Consider the following 26,180-nt stretch of genomic DNA (forward strand, 5'->3'; position numbering starts at 1 on the left):
ATCAAATGTGTGATAAGCTGCACGATTCAAACACAAGTGTAACTTATAAATACATGTTCATACTTTTATTCCACAATCAGAGAGAAAGAAACAGAGAGAGAGTGCAGGACAGACAGACAGGTGACAGTCTCAGGTGTACACACTGCTACAAAACAGCACAAGAGAAGGAGGATTTAGTGTTTGTGTTATTACGAGTGCTAAACAAGAAGAGTTCCAGATGGTCCAGTGGACCTTACCTTATAATGTACCTTATAATTCGGCTTGTCTTATGGTCCGAAAAACACAGTAACTTCTGCCTTCCTTTAGCATGTCCAGAAGTCCAACTTTTTGTGCTACAGTCAGCATCTTCCTCTGCCTTTTGGATGCTACAGCAGGTGCCCTTGACAGTGCAAAACGTTTCATCGACATTGTTGTGTTTGTTGGGGAGAAAACTTACAAACACACAGCGCAGCACTTCAGAGTCACACTGCTAGTGATTTAAGATTTATGTAAATTCAATTCAATTCAATTCAATTCAATAAAACTTTATTGATCTTGAAGGTTGACCCCGAGGGAAAATTGGGTTAAGGCTGCCGACCTTTGCCAGCGCCGACTTACCCTTCTGACCATACATACATCACACAAACATCACATGGGGAAGACAGGTCAGAGGCGTATAACAATGGAAAAATGCACAACATGAGGAAAGATAAGGAGAAAAAATAACTCCCCCCAGACTGAGCTCCAACGGGGAGATCAGTTTGAGAACAGAAAAAAACACCTCTGCACATAGCACATGAAAAAAAAACTTTTAATACACCAAAGAAACACATGACAAGCAACAGGGATGGGTAAAGGGTGAGAGACAGGTAATGTAGACAGTACATCCGGGCCTGCAGCCTATGCGCTGGTCTCCTTGATCCACTGTCAGCATCGGAGGGGAATAAGCATCGAAGGCGTTTGGAGGGGGAGGGGGGATGAGTGTACATCTGCATGTGTATGTCTGTGTGCGTGTGTGTGTGTGTCCAGAGTTCAGCTGAGACAGTGTCCTTCGCCCTGCCAGGCTAAGTAAACAGTATTCCAGCCAACCCAGGTGGCCTTGCATAGAATGGGAAGAACAGTCTAAACACAGTCGTTATCAGGGTGTTGTTGTTCAGCTCCAGCCTTGAGACCGCAGCTGGCGACGAAGGGGTATATGCAAGAAGTGATGGTGGTTTTTTACTTTAGTGCGAACAACTCATATGAATTTCAAAGCTGTTGTAACAGTCCGACACTGGTCTCTCAATCTCCCGTTGGAGAGCCGCGAGCTTCTCCAAGATGTTCTCAAACTTAACAAGCTGAAGTCAAAGGAGTTGCAAAACAAAGCATCTGGACTTCTTTAAGTTGCTTGAAGACGTTTCACCTCTCATCCGAGAAGCTTCTTCAGTTCTAAGGTCAAATGGCCGAGAGTCCCAGATTTAAACCAAGTGGGAGTATCCCCCCTAAAGAGGGACAAAGGACCCCCTGGTGATCCTCTAATCACATGAGCCAAGGTGTGAAAGTGGGTGTGGGACCTAATCAGCCAGGGTTTCGGGTGTGCTCATTGTGAAACCTGGCCCCACCTTGTCATGTGAATTCCTGAGGTCAGATGGCCCAGGATGTGAGTGGGCATTAAGGCGTCTGGGGAGGGAACTCAAAACTGGATTATAGATGGCAGACAGTTGATGTCGTAAACCACCGCCTCTGTTCAAAGATGGTCGCTCACAGTGGACATAGATGGCCTCTTTCACTCCTCTTTCAAACCATCTGTCCTCTCTGTCCAAAATGTGACCCAGCAACACACTCAGACAGAAACTGGTTCACCCGAAAGACAAAACTCCAAAACACAGACTTAACAACGTGGTGTATGCTGTACAGTGCAGCGAGGAATGCCCAGACCTCTACATTGGAGAGACCAAACAGCCACTTCACAAGCGCATGGCACAACATAGAAGAGCCACCTCCACAGGACAAGACTCAGCAGTCCATCTGCATCTTAAGGATAAAGGTCACTCTTTCGAGGATGCCAATGTTCACATTTTGGACAGAGAGGACAGATGGTTTGAAAGAGGAGTGAAAGAGGCCATCTATGTCCACTGTGAGCGACCATCTTTGAACAGAGGCGGTGGTTTACGACACCAACTGTCTGCCATCTATAATCCAGTTTTGAGTTCCCTCCCCAGACGCCTTAACGCCCACTCACACCCTGGGCCATCTCACCTCAGGAATTCACATGATAGGGTGGGGCCAGGTTTCACAATGAGCACACCCGAAACCCTGGCTGATTAGGTCCCACACCCGCTTTCACACCTTGGCTCATGTGATTAGAGGATCACCAGGGGGTCCTTTGTCCCTCCTTGGGGGGGATACTCCCACTTGGTTTAAATCTGGGACTCTCGGCCATTTGACCTTAGAACTGAAGAAGCTTCTCGGATGAGAGGTGAAACGTCTTCAAGCAACTTAAAGAAGTCCAGACGCTTTTCTTTGCAACTCCTTTGACTACGATGACCTGGATGACTGAGAACCTTCACAGACACTTAACAAGCTGAACGCATTCTGTACTGTACAGGAGACACGGCACAAAACTGACAATGGTCTACAGCCAATCAAGACACTGCACTGTTAAAAAAAAAAGCAGCATGCAAAATTGCACACAAAAAAATCCACGAACAGCGAGGCTGCGAAAGGTAAACTGGCATTTTTTGATGGGTTGCGTCTTGCAGGGTTAAGCAACAGTACTGGAAATTTAAATAAGCTACAAAATATACAGTGATGCTAGGGAAGGCTGGTTTTCACAGCCAACGAGCATCATCTAGTCATGCCTTCCCTATTTCAGTAGCAGCTAGGCTGGAGAGGAGGAGGAGAGAGCTGCAGGAGCAGAGAGCCAGTGCAGACAGGAGCAGTGAGCACTGCAAAATGCAGGGTGCAGGGAAAAGCCACAGACATTGTAGCAAAATAAAAACCAAACTGTGAGCTTCTGAGTCGTGTCAGGTCCTTTTGGGTTACAATTATGTACTGGTTTTGATCGTCTTTCAATGCTATTTCAATATCATCAGTGGTGGATTTGGATGCTGAAGTGTAGTACACCTTTTCAAAAAGTTAGAATGGAGATAGGTCTATCCTCGTTTGTGACATTTAAACACCTAAGAAGTGGAGCGTGTGTGTCTCCTACTAGCTGATAATCAACAATGTTGCTGTATATGAACATGTAGTATCTTCCACCCTAAATATCCACGGGCTGGGGGGGAATTTTCTCCCTAGTATAAATTTCTTGCCTGGGTTACTGGGCTTAAGCCAGGGTTGTTTTTGTCTTTTGGAGAGTAATTCTTTTCCTAGTTAGATGCCTGACTGACAACTGTATAAAACAAAACTACACACACTACAAGCACAAAGAGCAGACTGTGGGAATTTACGACTGTGCATAAATCTCCTCTAATTTCAAGAGCACCTGGCTGTAGCCAGACCCTTCTCCTCACTTCTGCACTTGTCGTACTTCCTAGTACGTACCCTGCGTAGTACGCGAACTGCGCATACTCTGAAGCGTGCGGTCGCTGGATTGGGATACAGCTTCAGATTCCTACCTTTTCCAGCGGCATCATGATCTACTTCCGGCGCCCCCTGTGTGCAGCAGCCTGTTACAGCAGCTCTGCTCATTCTGAGTTTATTTCTTTCTTATCTTTTTCTTCTCGTAATTTTTTATAACTAACGTATTAGTAATTAGACTCTGCAACCATGTTCTACCGTTTTGTGCTAGTTCTTAGTTTTTTTCTACTTTTTTCACCCGTGTCTGGGGACCCAGAGCAGGGATCCTTTGTTTACAGTAAGGATCAGCTGTTAGCGCTGCGCCCCGCAGCGGTACTGCCGGCGGACAGACCCGATATTCCCAGCGAGCTGAGGAGGAAAAGACGGGGGTTTCGTGCTGGGAAGGAGCGCCGTCGCCCGAGAAAGAGACGTTATCAACAATCTCTTCCTTCTGTAATTATTGGAAATGTACGATCTTTGCCCAACAAGATGGATGAGCTCACGTCGCTAACCTGGTCACAGAGGGAGTACCGGCAATGTAGCATCATGATGCTAACGGAGTCGTGGCTAACACCGCTAACTCCGGACACGAGCGTGACACTACCGGGATTCCAGCTGCTGCGAGCGGACAGGACGAGAGAGAGCGGTAAGAGGAAAGGAGGGGGACTGACAGTGTTTGTGAATGACAGATGGTGTAACCCTGGGCACATCACTGTGAAAGAACAACTCTGCAGCAGAGACATTGAGCTGTTAGCCGTTAGCATGCGTCCGTACTACCTGCCCCGGGAATTCTCGCATGTTATCGCGATAACAGCGTATGTCCCCCCCTCGGCCAACGCGGATGCAGCCTGTGACACTCTCCACTCTGTGGTCAGCAGACTGCAAACACAATCTCCGAGAGCCCTCCTCATAATATCAGGGGACTTTAATTATGCCTCACTGGACTCCACACTGCCCACCTTCACCCAGTATGTGACCTGCCCAACCAGAGACAATAAAACACTGGACTTACTGTATGCCAATGCAGAAGAGGCATACAGTTCATCACCTCTCCCTCCCCTGGGCAGATCTGATCATAACCTGGTGCACCTTGTCCCTGTTTATGAGCCCTTAGTGCGCAGGGAGCCACCAGCCACCCGCACAGTACAGAGATGGTTGGAGGAGAGCGAGGAGGCTCTTAAGGATTGTTTTGAGTCCACTGTGTGGGAGGTGATCTGTGACGACCACGGAGAGGACATCGACAGCCTTACTACATGCATTACTGACTATATTAATTTCTGTGTGGATAACACCGTACCTACCAGGACTGTACGGTGTTTCTCCAACAACAAACCTTGGATTACCCCAGAAATTAAAGCCGTCCTCAAGCAGAAGAGGAGGGCCTTCAAATCCAAAGACAAAGAGGAGTTGAAAAGGGTACAGAGAGAGCTGAGGGGACTGATAAGGAATGGGAAGGACAGCTACAGGCAGAAGATGGAGAACCAGCTTCAGCAAAACAACCTTGGTGAAGTCTGGAGAGGCCTCAGAACCATCTCAGGCCACAAACATCAGACCTCTCTGCCTGGGAGGGATGTGAGGTGGGCAAATGAACTGAATCATTTCTTCAACAGATTTGATTCAGCCATGAGGCAGTCTCCAACATCGGCTGCAGACTCACCCACCCCCACTGCTGCTGTTCCACCTCTGACACCTCAGACACTTCACACCTCCTCTATTCACCCTGCTCACTCCTCCCCACCCCCAACAACAGCATCCAATACACACTCAACACAAGGCTCCAGCCTGTCTCTCTCAACCACCCAGGTTAGGAGGGAACTGAGGAGGATTAAAGTCAAGAAGGCAGCGGGTCCAGATGGCATCAGCTCGAGGGTCGTCAGGTCCTGCGCGGACCAACTGTGTGGTGTGATGGAGCACCTCTTCAACCTGAGCCTGAGGCTGGGAAGAGTCCCACAGCTCTGGAAAACCTCCTGTGTTGTACCAGTGCCAAAGACTTCACGCCCCAAGGACCTCAACAGCTACAGGCCGGTGGCTCTGACATCCCACCCTGGAGCGGCTGGTCCTGGCTCAGCTTCGGCGCCTTGTGAGCTCGTCACTGGACCCACTTCAGTTTGCCTACCAGCCTGGCATTGGAGCGGATGATGCCGTCATTCACCTCCTACATCGTTCCCTCGCTCACCTGGAGACCGCTGGGAGCACTGTGAGAATCATGTTCTTTGATTTCTCCAGTGCCTTCAACACTATTCTTCCCTCGGTTCTGAAGGACAATCTGGAGAACTCTGGAGACGACCATCACCTCACTACCTGGATTTTGGACTGGACTCATAACTCAGACGCCCTCTACAGGAAAGGGCAGAGCAGGCTGTACCTGCTGCGGAGACTCAGGTCGTTTGGAGTGGAGGGCCCACTCCTGAAGACCTTCTATGACTCTGTGGTGGCCTCAGCCATCTTTTACGGTGTGGTCTGCTGGGGCGGCAGCATCTCTGCTGGGGACAGGAAGAGACTGAACAGGCTGATCCGAAGGGCCAGCTCTGTTCTAGGATGCCCTCTGGACCCAGTGGAGGTGGTGAGTGACAGGAGAATGGTGGCTAAGCTGTCATCCCTGTTGGACAACATCTCCCACCCCATGCATGAGACTGTGACAGCACTGAGCAGCTCCTTCAGTGGGAGACTGCGGCACCCACGGTGTGGGATGGAGAGATTTCGCAGGTCTTTCCTCCCCACTGCTGTCAGACTCCACAACAAAGACTTTAACTGATCAAACACACACATCCACAAATGTGCAATAACACTAATGTGCAATACTCTTTTGATTTTTACTCAGTTGTATATAGCATTTGTATTCTATTTTTATCTTACTGTATATTTTATTCTATTCTATTCTACTGTATATAGTATTTTATTTTATTCTATTCTGTACAGTTGTGTACTGTACTTATTCTTTTTTATTTTATTCTAATTTTTGCTTCATAACTTTTGCACTGTCCACTTCTTGCTGTGACAAAACAAATTTCCCACATGTGGGACTAATAAAGGTTATCTTATCTTATCTTATCTTATCTTATCTTATCTTATCTTATCATTTGTGTCAGCTGTGTCTCCCCAGGTGTTTCCACTTCCCTCAGTACCCTTCTTTGTATTTAAGTCCTCTGTTGGGTCGTCTGTCTTCATGTCAGCTCACAGAGATTTTGCTTCCCACTGTTCGTTTGCATGTTTGGATTGTTTCACACTTAGTTTTTGCATGTTCCTGTTCAGTTTGATAGTTAGTGTTACTTTTTTCCAATTTAGGTTTTAGTTTAGTGTCAACTTTGTTTCGCCTTTTCTTATTTTCTATTTTGTCATCAGCCCCATAATAAAGATTCAGTTCTGTCTCTCCTTTGTATGTTTTTGTGTTTGCCCCTCTGTGACACATAAACTACTAAAACCACCATCCACTACTCTGTCTGAATGTGTGCTGTTGCTACTGGCAGTTTACGCTTAAAGAGATACTTGTTTAAAAAACCAGACCACCTAAATTAATCTTTGGTCTCTGAGATGAGTTTTGTGAGGGTTGTAGCTACCTTACCAACCCAGTGTCACAGCAGAGTGTGAAATGAACACGCATTCACAAGTTACAGTAAGCTGCAGTATCAGCAGTAAGAAGACATTTGATTTCCGACCAACATAAAGACAATTCTAGGACATGTAAGTATATATCAGACACCCAGCTCGATCTCACCTGGCAGAAAATGTGCCTGGACTGTACTTTTTTAATTCTCAAACAATATAACAGTACAGCGCTTATTTTGACATGTCAACAAACAGTCATATACAAGTATAAGAACAAAGCAGTAGTCAAACAAAAGAACATATATAGAACAGTATAGGTCAGGAATAAAGCAGCATACAAGTACAGTAAGGAGACATAACATATGAAAGTATGCATATACAATCTAGTTACATCAATCAAAAAGCTGCATCAAAATCTCAAGTAATTTTTTTTAAATTTTCTGTAACCTGGACTGTACTTCCTTCATTCCTTCGTCAGTAGCGACTGGTTGGCTGTGAATAAATAATCGTGTCCATTTCACACTGAGGAGAGGTAAAGCGTAGAATCCACACTGTGGACCAGCCTGTCTGTTAATCGCTTGCTGTGATACAAGATGATAATCATGTCTGAGTCTAGTTAGAGAAGATAGTGGCTCTGAGGATCACAGAGGTGATCAAGGGTAGAGGACATGTAACCATGACCTGCTGCATGGGCTGAGAGTGAGAGCTCAGCTCCTGGAGCAGGAACAGGGTGTTAAAATTAACTTCAGGATGGGACAGACTGTGTTAGCACCTGGAGGGAAGGATTCCTTTAGGTTCATTCATTGATGTGTTTTTAATGTAGCACATGTTTTATTTTGGCTTTATTAAGAACAGCAGATGAAGATAAAATCATTTTTATTTGAGAAATGTCCTGAAACCATTTTGTCCCCCAGTCTGGATCTGTTCTTTGTGGGGTTTCTATCAAAAACAGTTTCATGGTTCTCACTAGGGGTGCCACGATTAGTCGACTAGTCACGATCACGTCGACTATCAAAATCTTCGCCGACTAATTTAATAGTCGACGCGTTGTTTGAAGCTTTGTAAGATCCCAAAAGACGCAGGAATAAGTAGTAGGATTTAAGAGTGTAATAATGGACTGAAACAGAAGATGGCAGCACTGGATATACAAGGATGCCAGCTGCCATTAAACACAGAAGAAGAAGAAGCTCTGTCCCAGAATTCATAGCGCAGCCCATCGCGGCCCTGCTCAGTTTCCAACAATGGCAGCAGCTAGTTAGTTTTAATATTACTCTTATTATTCTTTCTGGGTCACAAAATAAACGTTTCACATATTTTCAGGCGAGAATGTAGCCGTGTAAACCTCAAATATCTGCTCAGTTTATCAAGACACCACATATTTTCAATAGCGCTCCAACGTTTTTGGAGACGTCTGTTACCCACCAGCTCGATAGCTAGCCGAGAGCTCGAAGCTCACTAGAGCCCGTGAGAACACCGGACTCCCGGCAAATCGTTTTCAAACCCGCCGTCGTCTTTCGCTACTCAGGTTAAACATACATAAGTCACTTAGATAACTTAAAAATGTTATTGTTTGGCTTTTTTCAGTATTTTATTTGTTCCTGAGTAAATCGGTTTGGCTGAGATTAAAGTTATAGTTTTTACACAGCTGAATAAACGTCAAGCAGACAACTGGTTATCAGAAGTGTGAGATGCTCGAGAATATACTCCGGTGTCCCGTTATATTTTAGATAGCAAGGAGTTATCTAAAATATTATATATTATAATTATTAAATATTATATAATATTAAACTTCACCGAAACAATCTGCAGATTTCATTAGAAATTTAATAAACTATCATCTTGTCTTTATTTTTAGTTAGCACAGACCTTAAACACTTCAAGCTGTAAGCTAATGATAGTTATATAAGAGCAGATGAATGCTGGGGCAATAAGCTGTACGTTTTACGTCCAGTGGATGCATAATCTGATTAGTCGACTAATCGCAAAAGGAATCAGTGACTAGTCGACTATCAAAATAATCGTTTGTTGCAGCCCTAGTGGATACCAGAGCGTTTCAGACGTGTTTCAGAGACACGTTCAGCTGATTCAGGTCTCTCAGGACTGAGACGTTTCCTGTGTCTGATCCAGCAGCATCACTTCATTCATGTCTTCAGGTCCTCCTGAGGTCACTTATTGTCAGGTAGCCATCAAACCTCAGAGGAAGGCTGGCAGGAGGACAGGTAGCACAACAACCACACATATATACAGTAATGGATGTTATCCTCTTGCTCTGACCCTGTAAACCAGTATATTATCGCTCTGATGTGGCCTCTGTAGAAAAGAGTGTCAGGCCCTTGAAGTGCACACAGGTGGGTCTAAATGTGGTGCTTTAACTGTGTTCCAGCATTTTTATTAAATTATGACCTGAAAAAACATGTTTAAGCTCTGTTAGAAACTGCACCAATACCATCAGACATAGATCCATGATCTAGTGGGAAAACATTTAATATCTGTGATGTAGATACGTATATGGTATGATGGCGCCTGTGTTTGGCTCTGCCGCTGCCGGTTGCAGTTTGTCGCGCTCTACTACTGCTGCGTTGTTTTTTTCTGCTCTACTGTTCTCACTCAGTTTTAATGATGTATTTGCTGCCCTGGTGTATGATCGCCTGGCTTTGCTATCCATCCGATCTTCTATGATGCCACACAATGTCTCGTCGTCCTCTGGCACTTTCCATCCTCCTCCATTAGCTGGATCCTCGTCAGGTGTTTTCAGTGGTCCCTCTAGACCACGGAGAAGGAGAGGGAGAAGAGGAGGTATTCAGGTGAAGCTCAGGATGTACTGGCGGTGTGGTTTGGCTGGTAAGCGACGTCGAGCGTGCGCTGTCTCCTGTGTCCAGAAAAGCTCCATGGAGGGGGACTTGTTTTCCACGGCCCTGTTTGGATATGCTGGGCCCGGCTCTTTGAGACCTTGCCACCTTAGGAGGGTTTATCCAGACTCTTCTTCTGGCTGGCTTTTTCTTCCCTCGGTGAGTGGATTCTACGAACGTGACGGCTCGAACCCTGTGTATTTACGTCCCTTAACTCGAGCCTCTGCAAATAATGAGGCTTCTAGCTCACTGATTATGGCGCTTTTTAACGCTCAATCTCTCTCTAATAAATCATTCTTGTTGAATGATTTTATATTATCTAAAAAACTCGATCTTTTATTCCTGACTGAGACCTGGCAGCGGGATGTAGACTACTCGTCACTTATTGAACTCTGCCCGGATGGCTATACTTTTATTACCCAGCCTCGGTTGTCTGGTCGGGGTGGCGGGCTTGCCGTGGCTTTCCAGGACCGTTTCTCCTGCCGCTCCGTGAAAACTGTATTTTTTCGCTCGTTTGAGCTGCAGCTGCTCAAAATTGGTAAAAAGGATCCTTTTTTCTGTGCTGTGTTGTATCGCCCACCTGGATATAACAGGTTATTTTTGTCGGAGCTCAGCGACTTCTTATCCGCTACTATGAAGCTGTCTAGGGTGCTTATAGTTGGGGACTTCAACATTCACGTTGATGATGACTCCGACCCATTCGCCAGAGACTTTATGAACATTATGGATTCTTTTCATTTTGCTCAGCATGTGTCCGGTCCTACACACAGCAAAGGTCACACACTGGACCTTGTTTTTACTTTGGGTTTAAATATTGATTTTATTTGCTCTGAGGACATTTTTATTTCTGATCACTATGTTATTGTTTTTAACCTGTCTTTTAATGAGCCTTTGTCCCCTGTTAGACGGATGGTTAAGTCTCGCATCTTAAACTCCTCCACAGTGGAGAAATTTGTGGATGCCTTTAACTTACAGCTATCTCCTCAAAATGGTGTTGATTTCTTAACTAGTATTTTTAATAATTATTGCCGTTTTATTTTAGACGAAATCTGTCTGGTTAAAACGAGGAGTGTTTCTGCCTCTAAATCTCCTCCTTGGCTAAATGACAGTATTCATTGTCTTAAACGTGATTGTCGTAAAGCGGAGCGTAGGTGGAGGAAAACTCATCTAAATGTTCACCTCCTCTATCTTAAGGACCTTTAGCTTCTTTTAATAATGCGATCAGAGATGCGAGGGCTGCCCATTTCTCACACTTGGTTACAAAGAGCAAAGGCAATCCTAAGGTGCTATTCAACACTATTAGTGACATTGTTACTCCTGTTCTACCTGCGGCCCCTATTTCATCTAACGAGGACTGTGAAAATTTTCTCTCTTTTTTGCTGGCAAAAATTCATAACGTGAGAATGAGTTTTACATACTCAGCACCTGCTATCTCTATCTCTACCCCATCCCGGGCCATTGTCTTGGATACTTTCTCTCCGGTTTCACTACCTGAGCTAGTGAAATTAGTGAATTCAGTGAATTGATGCAGGTATAATGATGCATTATACCTGCATCATTATTCAAAAATGTCTTCCAGTCTATTGGTTCATGTGTGCTCACTTTAATCAACTCGTCATTGGCATCTGGTATAGTTCCGGTTTATTTTAAAAACGCTGCTATCCTCCCACTTTTAAAAAAACCTCAACTTGACCCCTCTCTTTGGAGCAGCTACCGACCTATTTCTAAATTACCGTTAATTGCTAAGCTTCTAGAAAAGGTTGTGGCTAAGCAGCTTAGGGCAGCTCTAGATAAACATAGCATTTATGATAAGTTTCAGTCCGGTTTTCGGCAATTTCACTCCACGGAGACAGCTCTTCTTAGGGTCTCAAGTGACATCTTGGTGAATAATGATGCAGGAAAATGCTCTGTTCTACTCATGTTGGACCTCACATCAGCTTTCGACACAGTTGACCATCACATCCTCATTGAAAGACTGAAAAATTGGGTTGGTGTATCTGGAACTGCTTTAGATTGGTTCTTCTCTTATCTCCATCACCGATCCTTTTCTGTGGCAGTTTCCGATTTTAGGTCATCCTCTACTTCCCTTGCTTATGGTGTCCCTCAAGGGTCAGTTTTGGGGCCTTTATTGTTTTTAATCTATCTTCTCCCCCTCCAGCATATAATGGGCTCTTTTGAGAATATTTCTTATCATTGTTATGCTGATGATATTCAGTTGTACGTTTCTTTTATGCCTGAGGAGTTGTCTAAGCTTCAGCGGCTGAATGATTGCTTAGATTCGATCAAACGTTGGATGGCTGCAAATTTCCTCCAACTCAACGAGGGGAAAACCGAAGTCCTCATATGCGCCCCTGATAGATTTCTACCCCAGATAGTGAAAGCCCTTGGTCCTCTCTCACTCTATGTTAAATCCTCTATCAGAAATCTAGGTGTCACCTTTGACTCCAGTCTCACATTGGATGGGCATGTCAATTCTCTGGTTCGGTCTTGTTTTTATCATTTAAGAAATGTGGCTAGGCTAAGCCCGATTTTATCTCTTTCTGAACTGGAGATTGCTATACATGCATTTATCTCGTCACGCTTGGATTATTGTAATTCGCTGTTTATGTGTCTTAGCAAAGGTTCTCTGGATCGCCTGCAGGTTGTGCAAAACGCTGCAGCGAGGCTTCTGACAAAATCCTCCAAGTACTCGCATGTGACACCGTTGTTATCGCAGTTACACTGGCTTCCTGTTAAATTTAGAGTTGATTTTAAGATCCTGGTCTTGACCTACAGAGCTTTGCACGGACTGGCACCTGCCTACATCTTTGATCTGCTACAGCCCTATGTCCCTAGCAGGTCTTTGAGGTCATCTGATCAGGGCTTACTTGCTATAAAAAATACTAAGAGGAGGACTAAGGGTGACAGAGCTTTTGCCAATGTGGCCCCGAGACTGTGGAACTCTCTCCCCCAAGCATTAAGAACTGTGGACTCAGTAGCTGTTTTTAAAAAACAACTCAAAACTTACCTTTTTAAAACTGCTTTTGGTTAATTATTTGTCTGTTTTATTTTCTCTTTTTAAATCTTTTTATGACTTTTAATCTTATGTGCAGCACTTTGTGATTCTGTCTTGAAAGGTGCTATATAAATAAAAATTTATTATTATTATTGTTATTATTATGAATGTTGGTACCCTGATCTTTTGAATCCACCTTCAGAAAGTGCATTTTGGGTCAAATTTAAGGGTGATATTAGCATGTGTGATTAAAAAAAGCCTCCTTTAGATAAAAGTGACGGATCTTTTTTGCCAAACAGCTTAAAGAAGTTGTTGAAATGTTTTACACTCAGCTGATGTCATGAGTCATGATGTCAGAGCCATACCGAGTCAGCTGAGCAGGCACAGGGACCATTACAGGTGTTGGAGCTGGATCTGTGAAGACATATCAAAGTGTCTGAAATGTAACCTTCCAGCCTCCCCTTTTGTTTGATTATTGAGTGACTTAGATTGGTGGTTCTTGGTGTTTGGGGCTGGGTGCTCAGGTGTGTACTGGCTCACTCCAGGAGGTTGCTTGACGGTGCCTGCCCCCCCCCCCCCCCCCCCCCCGGCTCTGTCAGGCCCCTGCTGGGGATGGGGGGCCCTGTGACTTTAAAGCAAAGAAAATAAAGGAGCTCATCCTCAAAGACACGTGCAGGGTTAAAGAATAGATGATATTCAAGTGTTTGAAGTTCAGACCTGATAACATTATTTCTTCACAGACTTTAATAAGAAGAGCTAACAGTGGTTGATTGTCTCAGTGTGCTGTGATAATGTTAGCAGACCGCAGTGCTCTGAGCTAAATCTCTCTGTCCGTCAGTGTTCGTGACAGTCTGACGGTGTCACAGCTGTGGTTCATGTTTCCACTACACAGTCAGAGATCTGAGTCTCTGTCTCTGCGGTCTCTTCTGCTGAGGCTGAAGCATCATTAACATGCACATTTAGACACACGTTATGAAAGCAGGTACACGCCTCGGTGGGCTGAGCTGTTGTCACACAGTTCATGACAGTTGTGTTCAGATCAGTTCAGCTCTGCATTGCTGTCTTTGTTCTTCTCTGTTTGCTCTTTAGATCATCTGCTACTGTCTTTGTCTTTAGTGAAACGCCCACGTTAAGCTGAACTAAACCATCAATCACATCCTGCAAACACATCATTACACGGCCTGATGAGAGAGGATCATCTCTGCATCTGTGTGTGGAGCTTCTTCATTAGTTTGTAGTTTGGACAGTTTCACCTGTCTTTGTGACCTTCAAAGAAAAACTATTAAACTTCTGACACTGGTGCTTCAGAGAAATAGTATTTCATAAAGGTTAAAAAATGGTTCTGGGCCCATAAAAGAGGTCAAATGTGGGCTCTGGGGGTATCATATGAAGTGACTAGAGGTGAGTGAGAAGACATAAGATTAGAATTGAAAGATCATCTAAACCATGTGTTCAGGTGTAAAATGTAGAAAACTTTTGGAAAGAGCAGATAATGAGGGTTTTTTAAAAAAAAATTATTGTATTAAAGTGAAGTAAAGAGAGAGTTTGAAAGCAACATTATCGATCTGTCAGTCTGTGTCTCCACCTCCACCTGTGGTCATGAGCCAATGAGAGATGCTAAATAGCTACAGCACCAGCGTTCAGCTGAACCAGGTCTATCTTAGAAATGAGACACTGAGTCTCAGCAGGACTACCTGTGGAAATAAAGGTTAAATAATAAAAGCTAATGGCTCTCCTTCGGTCTACAAAGGTTCATGGGAGTTCTACCTCTGCTTCTTCTCTATAGCGCAGCTACATGCTAACCACACAGCTTGCTGAGAGATGACCTGTTTCCTGCACTGTAACTTGAGGTGAACCTCGTTGGGTTGTTGCAGTCTTTGAATATTGTGATCGGTCTGTTCCATACAGTCGACTCATTTTTCAAATGGATCAGTGAGAGAACTTCAAAGATGAAGAGTAATAATCAGAGTTTCAATATAAAGACTCACAGATGTGAGAAATCCTGGAGGCAGATTGATGAAAGTGTTGGAATGAATGCAACTGTACAGAGAAGTAGAAGAACCAGAGGGACGAGCATGTTTCAGGCTCTACAGAGACACAGAGTCCATCAGACACTGAAGTCTTTCTGAACAGTCGTCCCCAGGATCAGAATGACCGCTATCATCAGCACCCTCATCACAAAAGCAAATAATGAACTTCCTGGTCAATGATACAACTACTCCTTCATCAGAGAATCCATCCTCACCTCCATCCTCACCACCTGCAGACTGAAAGCTGATCACCTGCAGTCTGCTCTTCCTCCACGTGGGCTTCAAGGACCCTGATACAGGTAGGACATATTACTGCTGACCTCCCCAAACTCCCTCAAAGAGAAACCTCCTGAGTTGCTTCCCTCAGGCAGGAGGCTGCAGTCCATCAGGGTCAGAACCTCTCAGCACCAGAGCAGTTTCTGTCCATGTGAAGTTGAACTACTGGACACAAGCTTTATTCCTCCAGCCCGTCTGCTGGTCACTTTACAGTTAATGAATTACAATAACACACTCATACTATGAACACATTAGAGTCCCTCACAGGGCCACATTTCTCCTAATGTGCATAGAAATAAATAAATGTCAGAAGGTTGCCAACCTGTGTGCAGCACTAAAATCTCCTGGTCCTACCTTTTTAGATGCATCATGTTTCAGTTTATACCATGAAAATGAATCTGCCCCCTCACCAATGTCTTGGTTTTGTACATATTTGTCACACTTATTATTTCCAATCATGAAACAAATGTAATATTAGACAAATACAACCTGAGTAAATACACAATACAGTTTTTAAATGAGGATTTCATTTATTAAGTAAAAATGTTGTTGGAACTTACCGGACACTGTGTGGGCGTGCTTCTCATCAGTGGAGCGTTTGCTCAGACAGTGAAAGTGTTAACAGGGAAGTGGTGAAGCTGAAGACGTCTTCGCTGCTCAGACTTAAAGCATTCAGACACCATTCAGACACCATGAAGACCCCGTCTGCCTCTCTGCTCCTCGGTGAGTCAAACGTTCATCTACTCATTTATCCATGATATCATCTGCCCAGTGTTGGGAAGTAACGGAATACATGTACCGGTGTTACGTATTTAAAATACAAAATATGGGTAACTGCAGTCCTTTACAGTTACAGTTTACAAAGGTGGTAATCAGAAGTTACTTTGTTGAAATAAATAGAACACACGGCGCTCATTTCCAGTTTCATATGTTAGGCTATCCGCTCTCTATGCCTTCTCCAATTTTGGTGCTTAATTGCAGCCCGGGGCAGGCTTAGCTCTGTTGGCGGTGTATCGCATTGCTGAAAGCAGCTGGCCTGGGTTTGAGTAGTATTAATCAGTGAAATCTGGAGTTTTTAATCTCATGACCACAGATGGATAAAATGCAGCAGCTGCCATGCAGACTGCTTTTACAAACATTAGTCAAAGAATGGATCTTTCTAACGAGCTCAGTGAACGTGAGTCTAGAACTGTAACAGGATCATAACACGTTGGTTTGGAAAAATCTTTTTTATTCTATTTTATTTTAAATGTTGCCTCTTTCAAACCATCTGTCCTCTCTGTCCAAAATGTGAACATTGGCATCCTCAAAGAGTGACCTTTGACCTTTAGATGCAGAAGGATGCCGAGTCTTGACCGTAGAGGTGGACAGATTCAAAATTTTCCACAGCTCTAAGTGAAATAATTTCACAGTGGAAACATTTAGTAACCACAGCAGCTCATCCCGGAAGTATAAGACCATATACGGTCACAGAACACAGTCATCGAGTCTCGAGACAATTGGTGTGTAAAAGTCACGTAAAATGCGGAGCTCCAAACGTCCTCTCAAGATCAGCACAGACAAGTTCACCGCAAAATTCATCAGCATAAGGTTTGTTTGTTTTTAATGAGGAGACAAACTGCTGCAGTTTGAAAGCTAAATTATTCTCTTTCTAGCTTAATATAAAAAATACAAACTACACAATAAGATGACATCCAACACTTCTGAGCTTGGAAGAAGAATGTCTCATGCAAATACTAAATTCCCTTGGAAGACCCTTCCAGGGGTAACTTGTTCCTAGCAACTAATGACCTCTGACCTTTACTGACCTCTGTTCTCCTGTTGCAGGTGTGTGTGTGCTGCTGCTGTCTGCACCGACTGTTTCTGCAGGTGAGTTGATGGAAGTGAAAACAATCAGTGAGACTCCAACAAGAACACAAATACATTTACTCTGTGTGTGTGTGTGTGTGTCCGTGTGTGTGTGTGTGTGTGTGTGTGTGTCCTCCAGTGTCTCTGTCTGTCAGTCCAAACCTTCAGCAGTTCTTCAGTGGATCTTCTTCAGTGTCTCTGAGCTGTGATGATGATGGACAGACAGCTGATGGATGGACAGTGAAGAGGACCAGAGGAGGACTCACTGAGGACTGTGGAGCAGCTGCAGGCTTTGGGAGGGTTCATGGTTCCTCCTGTGTTCTGGATCGCTCCGTCTCCTCTGATGGAAGTTACTTCTGTGAGAACTCATCTGGACAGCAGAGCGATGAAGTGTCCATCATTGTTTCAGGTAGAGACAGGGAGATGTTCCAGTGTCTCTGTGCAGATGTTTCCAGATGTTGGCTACATGTCTGTCAGTGAGATAGTAAATGGTAAATGGACTGGTTCTTATAGAGCGCTTTTCTACTCTTCTGAGCACTCAAAGCGCTGTACACAACTTGTGCATTCACCCATTTACCCAAGCACATTTTTTCTAGTTGCTTTCTAAGTAACATTCACACACTCATACTCCGATGGAGGTATCGGAGAGCAATTTAGGGTTAGTATCTTGCCCAAGGATATTTGGCATGCAGACTAGGGGAAGCCAAGAATCGAACTACCAACCTTTCGATCAGTAGATGACCTGCTCTACCACCTGAGCTACAGCCACCCCAGTCCCAATATTTTGGCAGCATATGTTCAGACTGATGGATGTTTTGAGGTGTGACCGGCTCAGATTGTCTCAGTGACAGGAAGTCAGCGAGGTGCTCATTCAGACAGGAAGCAGCACATCTGAGAGGAGCTCATGACTCTGCTCTGTTTGTGTCTCTGTTGTCAGATAAAGGTGCGATTCTAGAGATTCCTGCACTTCCTGTGAGGACAGGAAATGATCTCACTATGCGTTGCAGAGAGAGGAGCGGTGACACAGCTGCTGCTTATTTCTCCTTTAATGGACGTCCTGTTGGATCTGGAACAGCGGCAGAGCTCGTCATCAGAAGGGTTAAACAGTCTGATGAAGGTCTCTACTCGTGTGCTACTGACGCATTTGGATCGTCTCCTCAGAGCTTTCTGAGGGTCAGAGGTCAGAACAGTGACATCACTTCCTGTTTACAGACATGACTTGCTGATAAAATGACTGAACCGTTGTCATCATCTCTCCTGCAGGTCCTCCTCAGCACAGGAGCTCAGACTCCACTCCTCCTGTGAACTCTTCTGTTGACACTCCTTCATCACCTCCTCAGGGTCTCACCTCCTTTCTCACTGCACTCATAGCAGGCCTGGTTCCTGTGGTTCTTCTGGTTCTGCTCTTGGTTCTAGTTCGACTTCTTTTCCACTGCAAAAAGCAAAATGAAGCAAATGGTACAACCTCTGTCACATTCACCTGAGATCTTTTATTTTTCATCACAACAAGGAGCCCAGCTGCTGCAGTCTGAGGCCAGATGTTTCCAGCTGCTCCTTTAAGAGAACTTTTGGTTTTATAAAGCTTCAGATGTTTCAGTGGGTGAAACAGGTGGACTACAGGCAGGCTAGCTTAGCAACCAGACTTATTTCTGAAGTGTGATCACACTGAGGTTTGTCAACATCTGACTGAAATGATGAGATGAGGCTTGAGGTTTTGGGTTTCTGTTGTTTCCTCTGAAGGCTGTCTGCTTTGACCTCGGGGTCAGTTACCTTAGTCTGGAAATGGCTTCAAAACCCTTCCCACAATGTCAACAAACCTACCTGTAATATCACTGTTGTCTTTATTGTTGGTGTTGTGTTAACACACAGCTGAATGCTCCAGACCAACAAACTGCCAAACGTCTGCTTCATAACAGGTGAATCAGTATCAGTCAGTGTGACTTAGTATGAGTCAGTATGTTTGAGGTTCTGTGCTGACTGCAGCTGATTACAGATTTTAAACATCATCTGTTTGTGTTTCCTCTGTTTGTAGTTGTAACATGACCTGAGTGTGTTTGTATTTTCTAGATACACATCAAGCTGATACAGATGTTGTCTACTCTGACGTGAGGATTCTCACTGCAGGTACAAACGAATAAAATGAATTTTGTTAATTTTATTAGATCAGTTTTGTTTCATAACAATAAATGTGCAGCACACCCGAGAGAAAAACAGCAGATTAAGGAAGAAGGTAGGAAATATAAAATGTAGTCAGATTAATGGGGGCTGAATACAGATTCACACCACACTTTACAGGATGAATATAAATACTTTGTCAAGACACTGTACATAGAACACAAACATCTGGATGGGAGTCCAGCAGCTGAGTCAAGACCTGAAGGGGGGTCGGTATGAGAAAGTGGACTGTTGGCAAGAGACGACTCTCAGTTTAACAGGTTTAATATCACAGAATGAGCACCGATGAGAGACTTAAGGATTACAACGACTGGGAGAAAGAAACTGTCCTGATGGAGCTCGTGTCAGGGTGGTGTCACAAACACTTCACATCTGGGGTGGGAGGGGTTCCAGAGTCTGAGAGGCTGAAGTGGAAGGTGATTTCTGCTCTGGTGTCAGGGTTGCTGTGGGTTAAGACCACAGAGCTCTGAGTTAATCACTTCCTAAGTAACTGATGTGGAAGAACAGAAAGGAGGGTTGATCTGTTTGTGATCATTTACTGGAGGAAACTTCACAGACATGTGGGACAGGTGGCTGCTCAGAGCAGGTGGAGGAGATGAAAGGACTCTTTGAATTTATATGCAGTGAGTGAGAAGTTGGAGCTTCATGTATGTGAGCTGCCTCTGACAGTTTGAACCTACACATGACTGCAGGACACGTATGATGCTTCACACTCTTATGTTGTTTTTCTGTGTGTGTTACAGAGCAGTCAGCTGATCCAGGTGTTGTTATTCATCACTGAGAGCAGGTAACATTTACACACAAGTGTAAAGTTTTCAATTCAATTCAATTTTATTTATACAGCGCCAAAACACAACAATCACCTCAAGGTGCTTCAGATTGTAAGGTGGACCCTAGAATAATACATACAGAGGAAAACCCAACAATCATATACCCCCCACCCTCCCTCTCCCAATGAGCAAGCACTTTGGCGACAGTGGGAAGGAAAAACTCCCTTTTAACAGGAAGAAACCTCCGGCAGAACCAGGCTCAGGGAGGGGCGGGGCCATCTGCTGTGATTGGTTGGGGTGAGAGAAGGAAGACAGGATAAAGACATGTGGAAGAGAGACAGAGATTAATAACAGATATGATTCAACACAGAGAGGTCTTGCTGCTGCTGTAGCAGGAGAGATTCAGGAGCTGATGAACACTGAGTTCTTTTCTTTGTTTGCGTAACAACGATTGAGGTCCATTCTCTACGCTGACACACCTGTGTTTGATAACCTACCTGCTGCTCATTAACCTGACTCCTCGAGCCACTACTTAGGCTACGTTCACACTGCAGGTCTTAATGCTCAATTCCGATTTTTTGATCAAATCCGATTTTTTTGTCTGCCTGTTCACACTACACATAAAATGCGACATCAAACGCTCTCCAGTGTGAACGCTCAAAGCGGCCCGCATGCGCAAAAGAAGATGTCACACAGAACTCGCTCTGTTTAGACCCAGAGCAAACAATATTGTTTGACTGATTGCCCTTAATATAAAGACTTCGGACTTTATGTTTCCAGATTTTTGCTTTAAGTTATTTTGTTATTTACATAATAATGTAGATGACCTAATAATGATCGTTTTTGCTGTTTTAGAGGAGCGGTGCTTCAAAGGATAGTTGCAGATTTCTGTCAGAATCTGCAGAAAATACAGTAAAAATAAAATGTTCACATTTCTCCAACATTGTCTTCCCAACAGTTTCACCGGATGGTAGGAAATCGTTCGCGATGTCTTCTCCGGCGCTGATAATTGGCGTCTGTCTTTGTCAGTGACGTAAAAGACGGATTTAATGCGACTTGACCGTTCAAACAGCAGTCGCTTTCTAAAACATCGGATATGTATCGGATTCAGTACCACATACGAAAGTGACCCAGATCGGATTTGAAAATATCGGATTTGTGCCGTTCACACTGTCATACCATGATCGGATACGGGTCGCATAGGGGCGAAAAAATCGGATTTGATGCGCTTTCGCCTGCAGTGTGAACGTAGCCTTAGAGCATCGGCTCAGTGTTTCTGTTTGTTGGATCATTACTACTTGTGTCAGTCGGCTCTTTTCTACTCTGGTATTCTCTTGGCCTTTCTCGTTACTGATTCTAATCGCCTGTTTCTTTGTATGCAGATTTCCTTGGACCTGTCCCTGATTCTGCCCTGAATCCCTGAGTGTGAGTTTGGAGTTTTGTGTGTGTTTCTGGCAGTGTGGCGTGTACCAAAGAGGAGTGTGGAGAAAGTGCCCTTCCCTTATTGTAATGGTCTTTTTACTTGTTCCCACCAGTCAGCCTTGGATTGCCTTCAGATTACACAGAATGCTGATGCATTCTGGTCAAACATTACTCCAGTTTTGGCTTCTCTTCATTGGTTGCCAGTAAATTTTAGATCTCTTCACAGTGAAGCTCCCCAGTACATCTCTGACCTGTTTAAACCTCACGCTTCATCCTGAGCACTTAGGCCTTCAGGTCAGAGGTTACTGTTGGTCCCACGTACTCGGTTCAAAACATGAGTGGATTGTGCTTTTCAGGCAGCGGCACCAAGGTCGTCTCCTCCACTGTGTTTACGCTGAATCCACTGAGTGTCTTTAAAAGCAGCTGAAGGCATTTCTATACAGACAAGCTGTTAATTAATTAATCGTTTCATGTTATTATTTTATGTATACTTCTGGTTTTATTGTGAAGCAGTTTGTGATTTTTATCTGTGAGTGTGTGATATACTGTGAACACATTTTACTTATTGTACTATAAGGTCATTAAGATCAGATGGGCTGACTGTGAGGAGCTGACATCATGTTTGTCTCTGAACAGGAAGCTGAGGACACCCTGGGCCTGATGGACCTTCATCCTTCCCTCTGCTCCTCTTCTTCATGCTGTCTGTGCTTTAGTCTGTTTTAAATACAGCTGTTAGCTCTCACCTGTGCACACAGTAACATCTGCTCAGGAAGCAGGTTCAGTAACTCTGAGTTTCCTGTTGTCACCTGTGCAGGTTTCAGACTTGCTCACAGACGCTGTGCTGCACTCTAACACACTCTCACACTGATGGAGGCTGCAGACTGTTTAGCACAGAGGTCCTCTGACTGCCAATCCACAGTCTCTGGTTGGTGGGAACCCGCTGTACCCCTGAGCCACAGACAGAAGCAGTAGTGAAAGCTGAGGACACAGGTGTGAATGAGGGTCTGTGACCTCCTCAGAGAGCTGAGTCTGTGTGACAGAGCGTGGATGTGAGCCTGAGTCGACGCTCACTGTGAGCTCAGCAGCATTAACATGCACTGAGAGCGACACACACAACTACTGTCTGTCCCCTCTGATGTCAACACAGACACACTTAGGCTGTGTCCCAATTCAGGGTCTGCATGCTTGAAGTACGCACACTACGCGTACTACGTACGGTGCGTACTACAAGTATGGGAAGTGCGGAAGTGCGAGGCTTGTGAAATGGGACGGTCTAGCCTTCGTCGCGCTGTTCAGGTTGCCTAGCAACCATGATACTAACCGCGAGAAATGTTTCATACAGCTTTGTGCGACAGAAATGAAGGAAAAAAAATGTTTTGTTGGTCATTCATTTTTGTCATGACATCACTTTGATTCGTTGAGATTAGTTAGTAAATAATAATTAGCTAATGTTATTCATGAGACTAAAGTCATCTCACTGTGGTAATGTTAATATAATATGGACAATATTATATGTATTGTCAGATTTTATATACATATATATATATATATATATATGAGCTTGAACTCTGGGTCAAAGATGTAAGTAGCAGTTAATTATATTTCCTATCACCGTAAATCTTCACTCAGAGACAGGTATCTCTGACAGTGTATATACAGATTTATTATATATAAGAGACAAACATTGTTCGTTTAATATGTCGGCATTATTACACTTGGCTCAATGCTTACATATATGTGTAAAAAGAAAATGTACAAGCTGTGATAACTGTTGCTGATAGAATGAAGAGTAGACAGATATATGAAATATTCCTTTATTGGGTGAGAAATTCAGAGCATGTAATAACTGCTTTAAGTCATACAGAATAGATATCAGAGCCTTAAACAGGCTGACTTCTGCTAAATGGGTCAAACTGGGCAGAAAGTCTACAAACACATAACATCCTTATAGAATATGATGTAACACTATAGATCAACTTAGCTCAGAATATATAAAGCATATAAACAATTACAGCAATATGATGCAACAAACACAGCAGTACTACTAATCCAAAATACTCAAAGCTTCATAGAACTGAAACAAACATTTATTTTTAGCTCCGTTCTGCTGCTGATACATACTTTAGGTTTCTGAATATTAAACTTGTTGCTGCCTTTCATAGTGTGTAACTTGAAGGCCCTGAGTACTTTCTCCCACACTGAAAACACTGGGATGATAACATTATTTGAACATTACCTAATAAGACTGATTCAGGACAGACAATTAGTTATGTTAAACTTTCCTAGCAGTCCTTCACAAACAGGGAACAGTCTGTCTATTCTCTCCATCTGTCAGCTGCTGCTGGCTCTTCCTCCTCCTCTTCCTCACACACTGCTGAGTTTGTCCTGGTGGATCATCAGGGGTGCAAAGCCTCACAGATGATGTGCAGCAGTGGGTCCCTCAGTCTGTCCTCACTCTGGACACTTGCAGTTGTCACACATGGAAATCAAATGTGTGATAAGCTGCAGGATTCAAACACAAGTGTAACTTATAAATACATGTTCATACTTTTATTCCACAATCAGAGAGAAAGAAACAGAGAGTGTGCAGGACAGACAGGTGACAGTCTCAGGTGTATACACTGCTACAAAACAGCACAAGAGAAGGAGGATTTAGTGTTTGTGTTATTACGAGTGCTAAACAAGAAGAGTTCCCAGATGGTCCAGTGGACACATGTGTGACTCCTGTGATTAAAGCATCTTTCTTTCAGCTTAACGAGTGAACCGTCAGCTCGTTCAAACACACGTTAAAGTCCGTTTGGCTCGACACCACCGAACAGAGGCAGCAATATAACATAGCTAACATTAACAGTGCAGTGAATCCTGCTTGTGCCGTCATATTCAGGACTGCAAACCGAGCAGCATCACTGACTTTCAGCTTGTTGTGTTTGTGGATATATGACTGACTTTAATTATCCATCAAATCATCACATTCTCTGTAAGATTAAGGCCGACTATTGAACTGCGTATATTTTAAAGTAAAGTCTTTAAAACCAAGTAAACGCTGAAGGTACAAACATCACTAATGTCACATAACTTTGCTGACATGTGGCCAACAATAATGTTTTAATGTTCTTCGTTATTAAACATTCGCACATAAATAAGTGACATAATATTCAGTACTTACCTTTGCCAGTTCACTCTTCGGCCGCTCCCGTCTGCCGTATTTTGCGGCAAAATTATCCACACCCACCGCCGCGCTATGGATTGTGGGATATATGGGACCACGAAGCGTGCACCGGACCACGCTTGATATTTGGGGAAATCGACGGCGCATTTGAAGTACACTTCGGATTGGGACAGCCGTCGTCGCGTGGCGGTGACGTATTCGCACTTGAAATGCGTACTTCAAGCGTGCATACCCTGAATTGGGACACAGCCTTAGGCTGCAGCAGGTGCAGCAGGTGAGGTCAAAGCACAGAAGCACTGAGATGAGCTGACAGCGCCCTCTGCTGGTCTCAGTTTGAGCTGCTGCTGATCGTCCACAGACCACATTTGTTCATTCCATTTACCTCCTACATGCTCTCCTTCACACTCTTTACATGTTTGTAGTAAAGATCAGTTATGGCTTTCTGGATGTGTGTCATCTGTTGCCATGGTAACTGACCCTGTTCAAGTTATCCTTCTTACTGGGACCAAAAGACTGGAGTTTCCTTCATCTGAGGATTAACAAACTCATCAAACCTGCTTCCTGGAACAGAACCTGTGTGTGTGTGTGTGTGTGTGCGTGTGCGTGTGCGTGTATAATCTTTTTCTATTTGTTTCTCAATGAAATTTTTTTTCAATGTTTTCTAAATGTTTGATCGGATAAAATGAATAAAACTCTTTGTTTTGTGAACTTTTGTGTCATCATTATCAGATCTGTCCTGTGTCAGTGGAAGAATCAGCATCCCTGTCTGTCTTTTCCCTCTGAGCTCTTTATTGTAAGACATTTACAGATCTGAGCTCCATCAGTGTACATGTGGGTCCGACCTGCTGGTGTGCTGAGCTGCCACAGCCCTGCTGAGGTAACAAGTCCTGGTCCTGAGCCAAAGTCCAGTCTGAGAGACTCTGTGTTCTCTGAACTGTTCAAATATCTCTGTGTGTAGTCACACTGAGAGTTTTTACAAATTATCATCAGACTGAATAAAATAATAATAAGACTGTAATAAAAACATTTCAGTCTCTAAAATCACACAATAATCATGATCAATACTGAAATCAGTCCTGATTTAAATTCTGATTATAATAATCATGATGATCATTTTGGCAGTGCTGATGCATGCTGGACTCCTGCCTCACACAACCTCAGTGAGGAGTTAATAATCCAAGTTAACTCCTGCAGGAGGAGAACGTGAGGATCATGGGTCAATCAGATGATCATGAAGGAGTCCACAGTTTTATTATTTAGCTGATGTCAGCACTGACAGCAGAACACATCATCATCATCATCTCCTTATTAAGTGGATTCAAAGACTGTTTGAATTTACAGATACAGCTTTAAAATACTATAAATATCAGATAATCATCAAACGAGCAAAACTGCAGATGCTGATCATCTAAATCCATCAGAGTTTATTACGACTGAACATTGAAGCTCTGAAGCTTCTAAACACATTTACACATCAGTGAGTTCAGCTCCAACTACACACTATTTTTCTTTGATTTGAAGCTTCAGATTTATGGAAAAACATCTGTTGGGATCAGCACGTTAGCCTGTGTGCACTCAGCT

At 43.8% G+C, this 26,180-nt stretch overlaps 1 protein-coding gene across 2 annotated transcripts; it reads left to right on the forward strand.

Moving 5' to 3' along the window:
- Positions 1 to 15,905: 15,905 nt before the first annotated feature.
- LOC109199735 (uncharacterized) lies at positions 15,906 to 22,585 on the forward strand. 2 transcript variants are annotated; one of them, XM_025904319.1, is made up of 9 exons: positions 15,906 to 15,938; positions 17,043 to 17,084; positions 17,203 to 17,472; positions 18,001 to 18,243; positions 18,327 to 18,521; positions 19,131 to 19,187; positions 19,982 to 20,025; positions 21,391 to 21,433; positions 22,067 to 22,585. In XM_025904319.1, exons 1-7 carry the CDS (start codon positions 15,908 to 15,910, stop codon positions 20,017 to 20,019), a joined length of 876 nt encoding a protein of 291 aa, XP_025760104.1. In that variant the 5' UTR covers positions 15,906 to 15,907; the 3' UTR covers positions 20,020 to 20,025; positions 21,391 to 21,433; positions 22,067 to 22,585. The 2 variants fall into 2 exon arrangements, with proteins under 2 accessions (XP_025760104.1, XP_025760103.1); XM_025904318.1 differs by lacking the exon at positions 19,982 to 20,025.
- Positions 22,586 to 26,180: the final 3,595 nt, after the last annotated feature.

Source organism: Oreochromis niloticus, unplaced genomic scaffold, assembly GCF_001858045.2.
Source record: "Oreochromis niloticus isolate F11D_XX unplaced genomic scaffold, O_niloticus_UMD_NMBU tig00000744_pilon, whole genome shotgun sequence".
Taxonomy (NCBI): Eukaryota; Metazoa; Chordata; class Actinopteri; order Cichliformes; family Cichlidae; genus Oreochromis; species Oreochromis niloticus.

Bases quoted from the DNA above. Each gene is read 5' to 3' on its own strand.
- LOC109199735 (XM_025904318.1), top strand. From the start codon at position 15,908: ATGAAGACCCCGTCTGCCTCTCTGCTCCTCG. The intron at 17,085-17,202 runs GTGAGTTGATGG...TGTGTCCTCCAG, and splicing joins TGCACCGACTGTTTCTGCAG to TGTCTCTGTCTGTCAGTCCA. The intron at 18,522-19,130 runs GTACAACCTCTG...TGTATTTTCTAG, and splicing joins AAAGCAAAATGAAGCAAATG to ATACACATCAAGCTGATACA.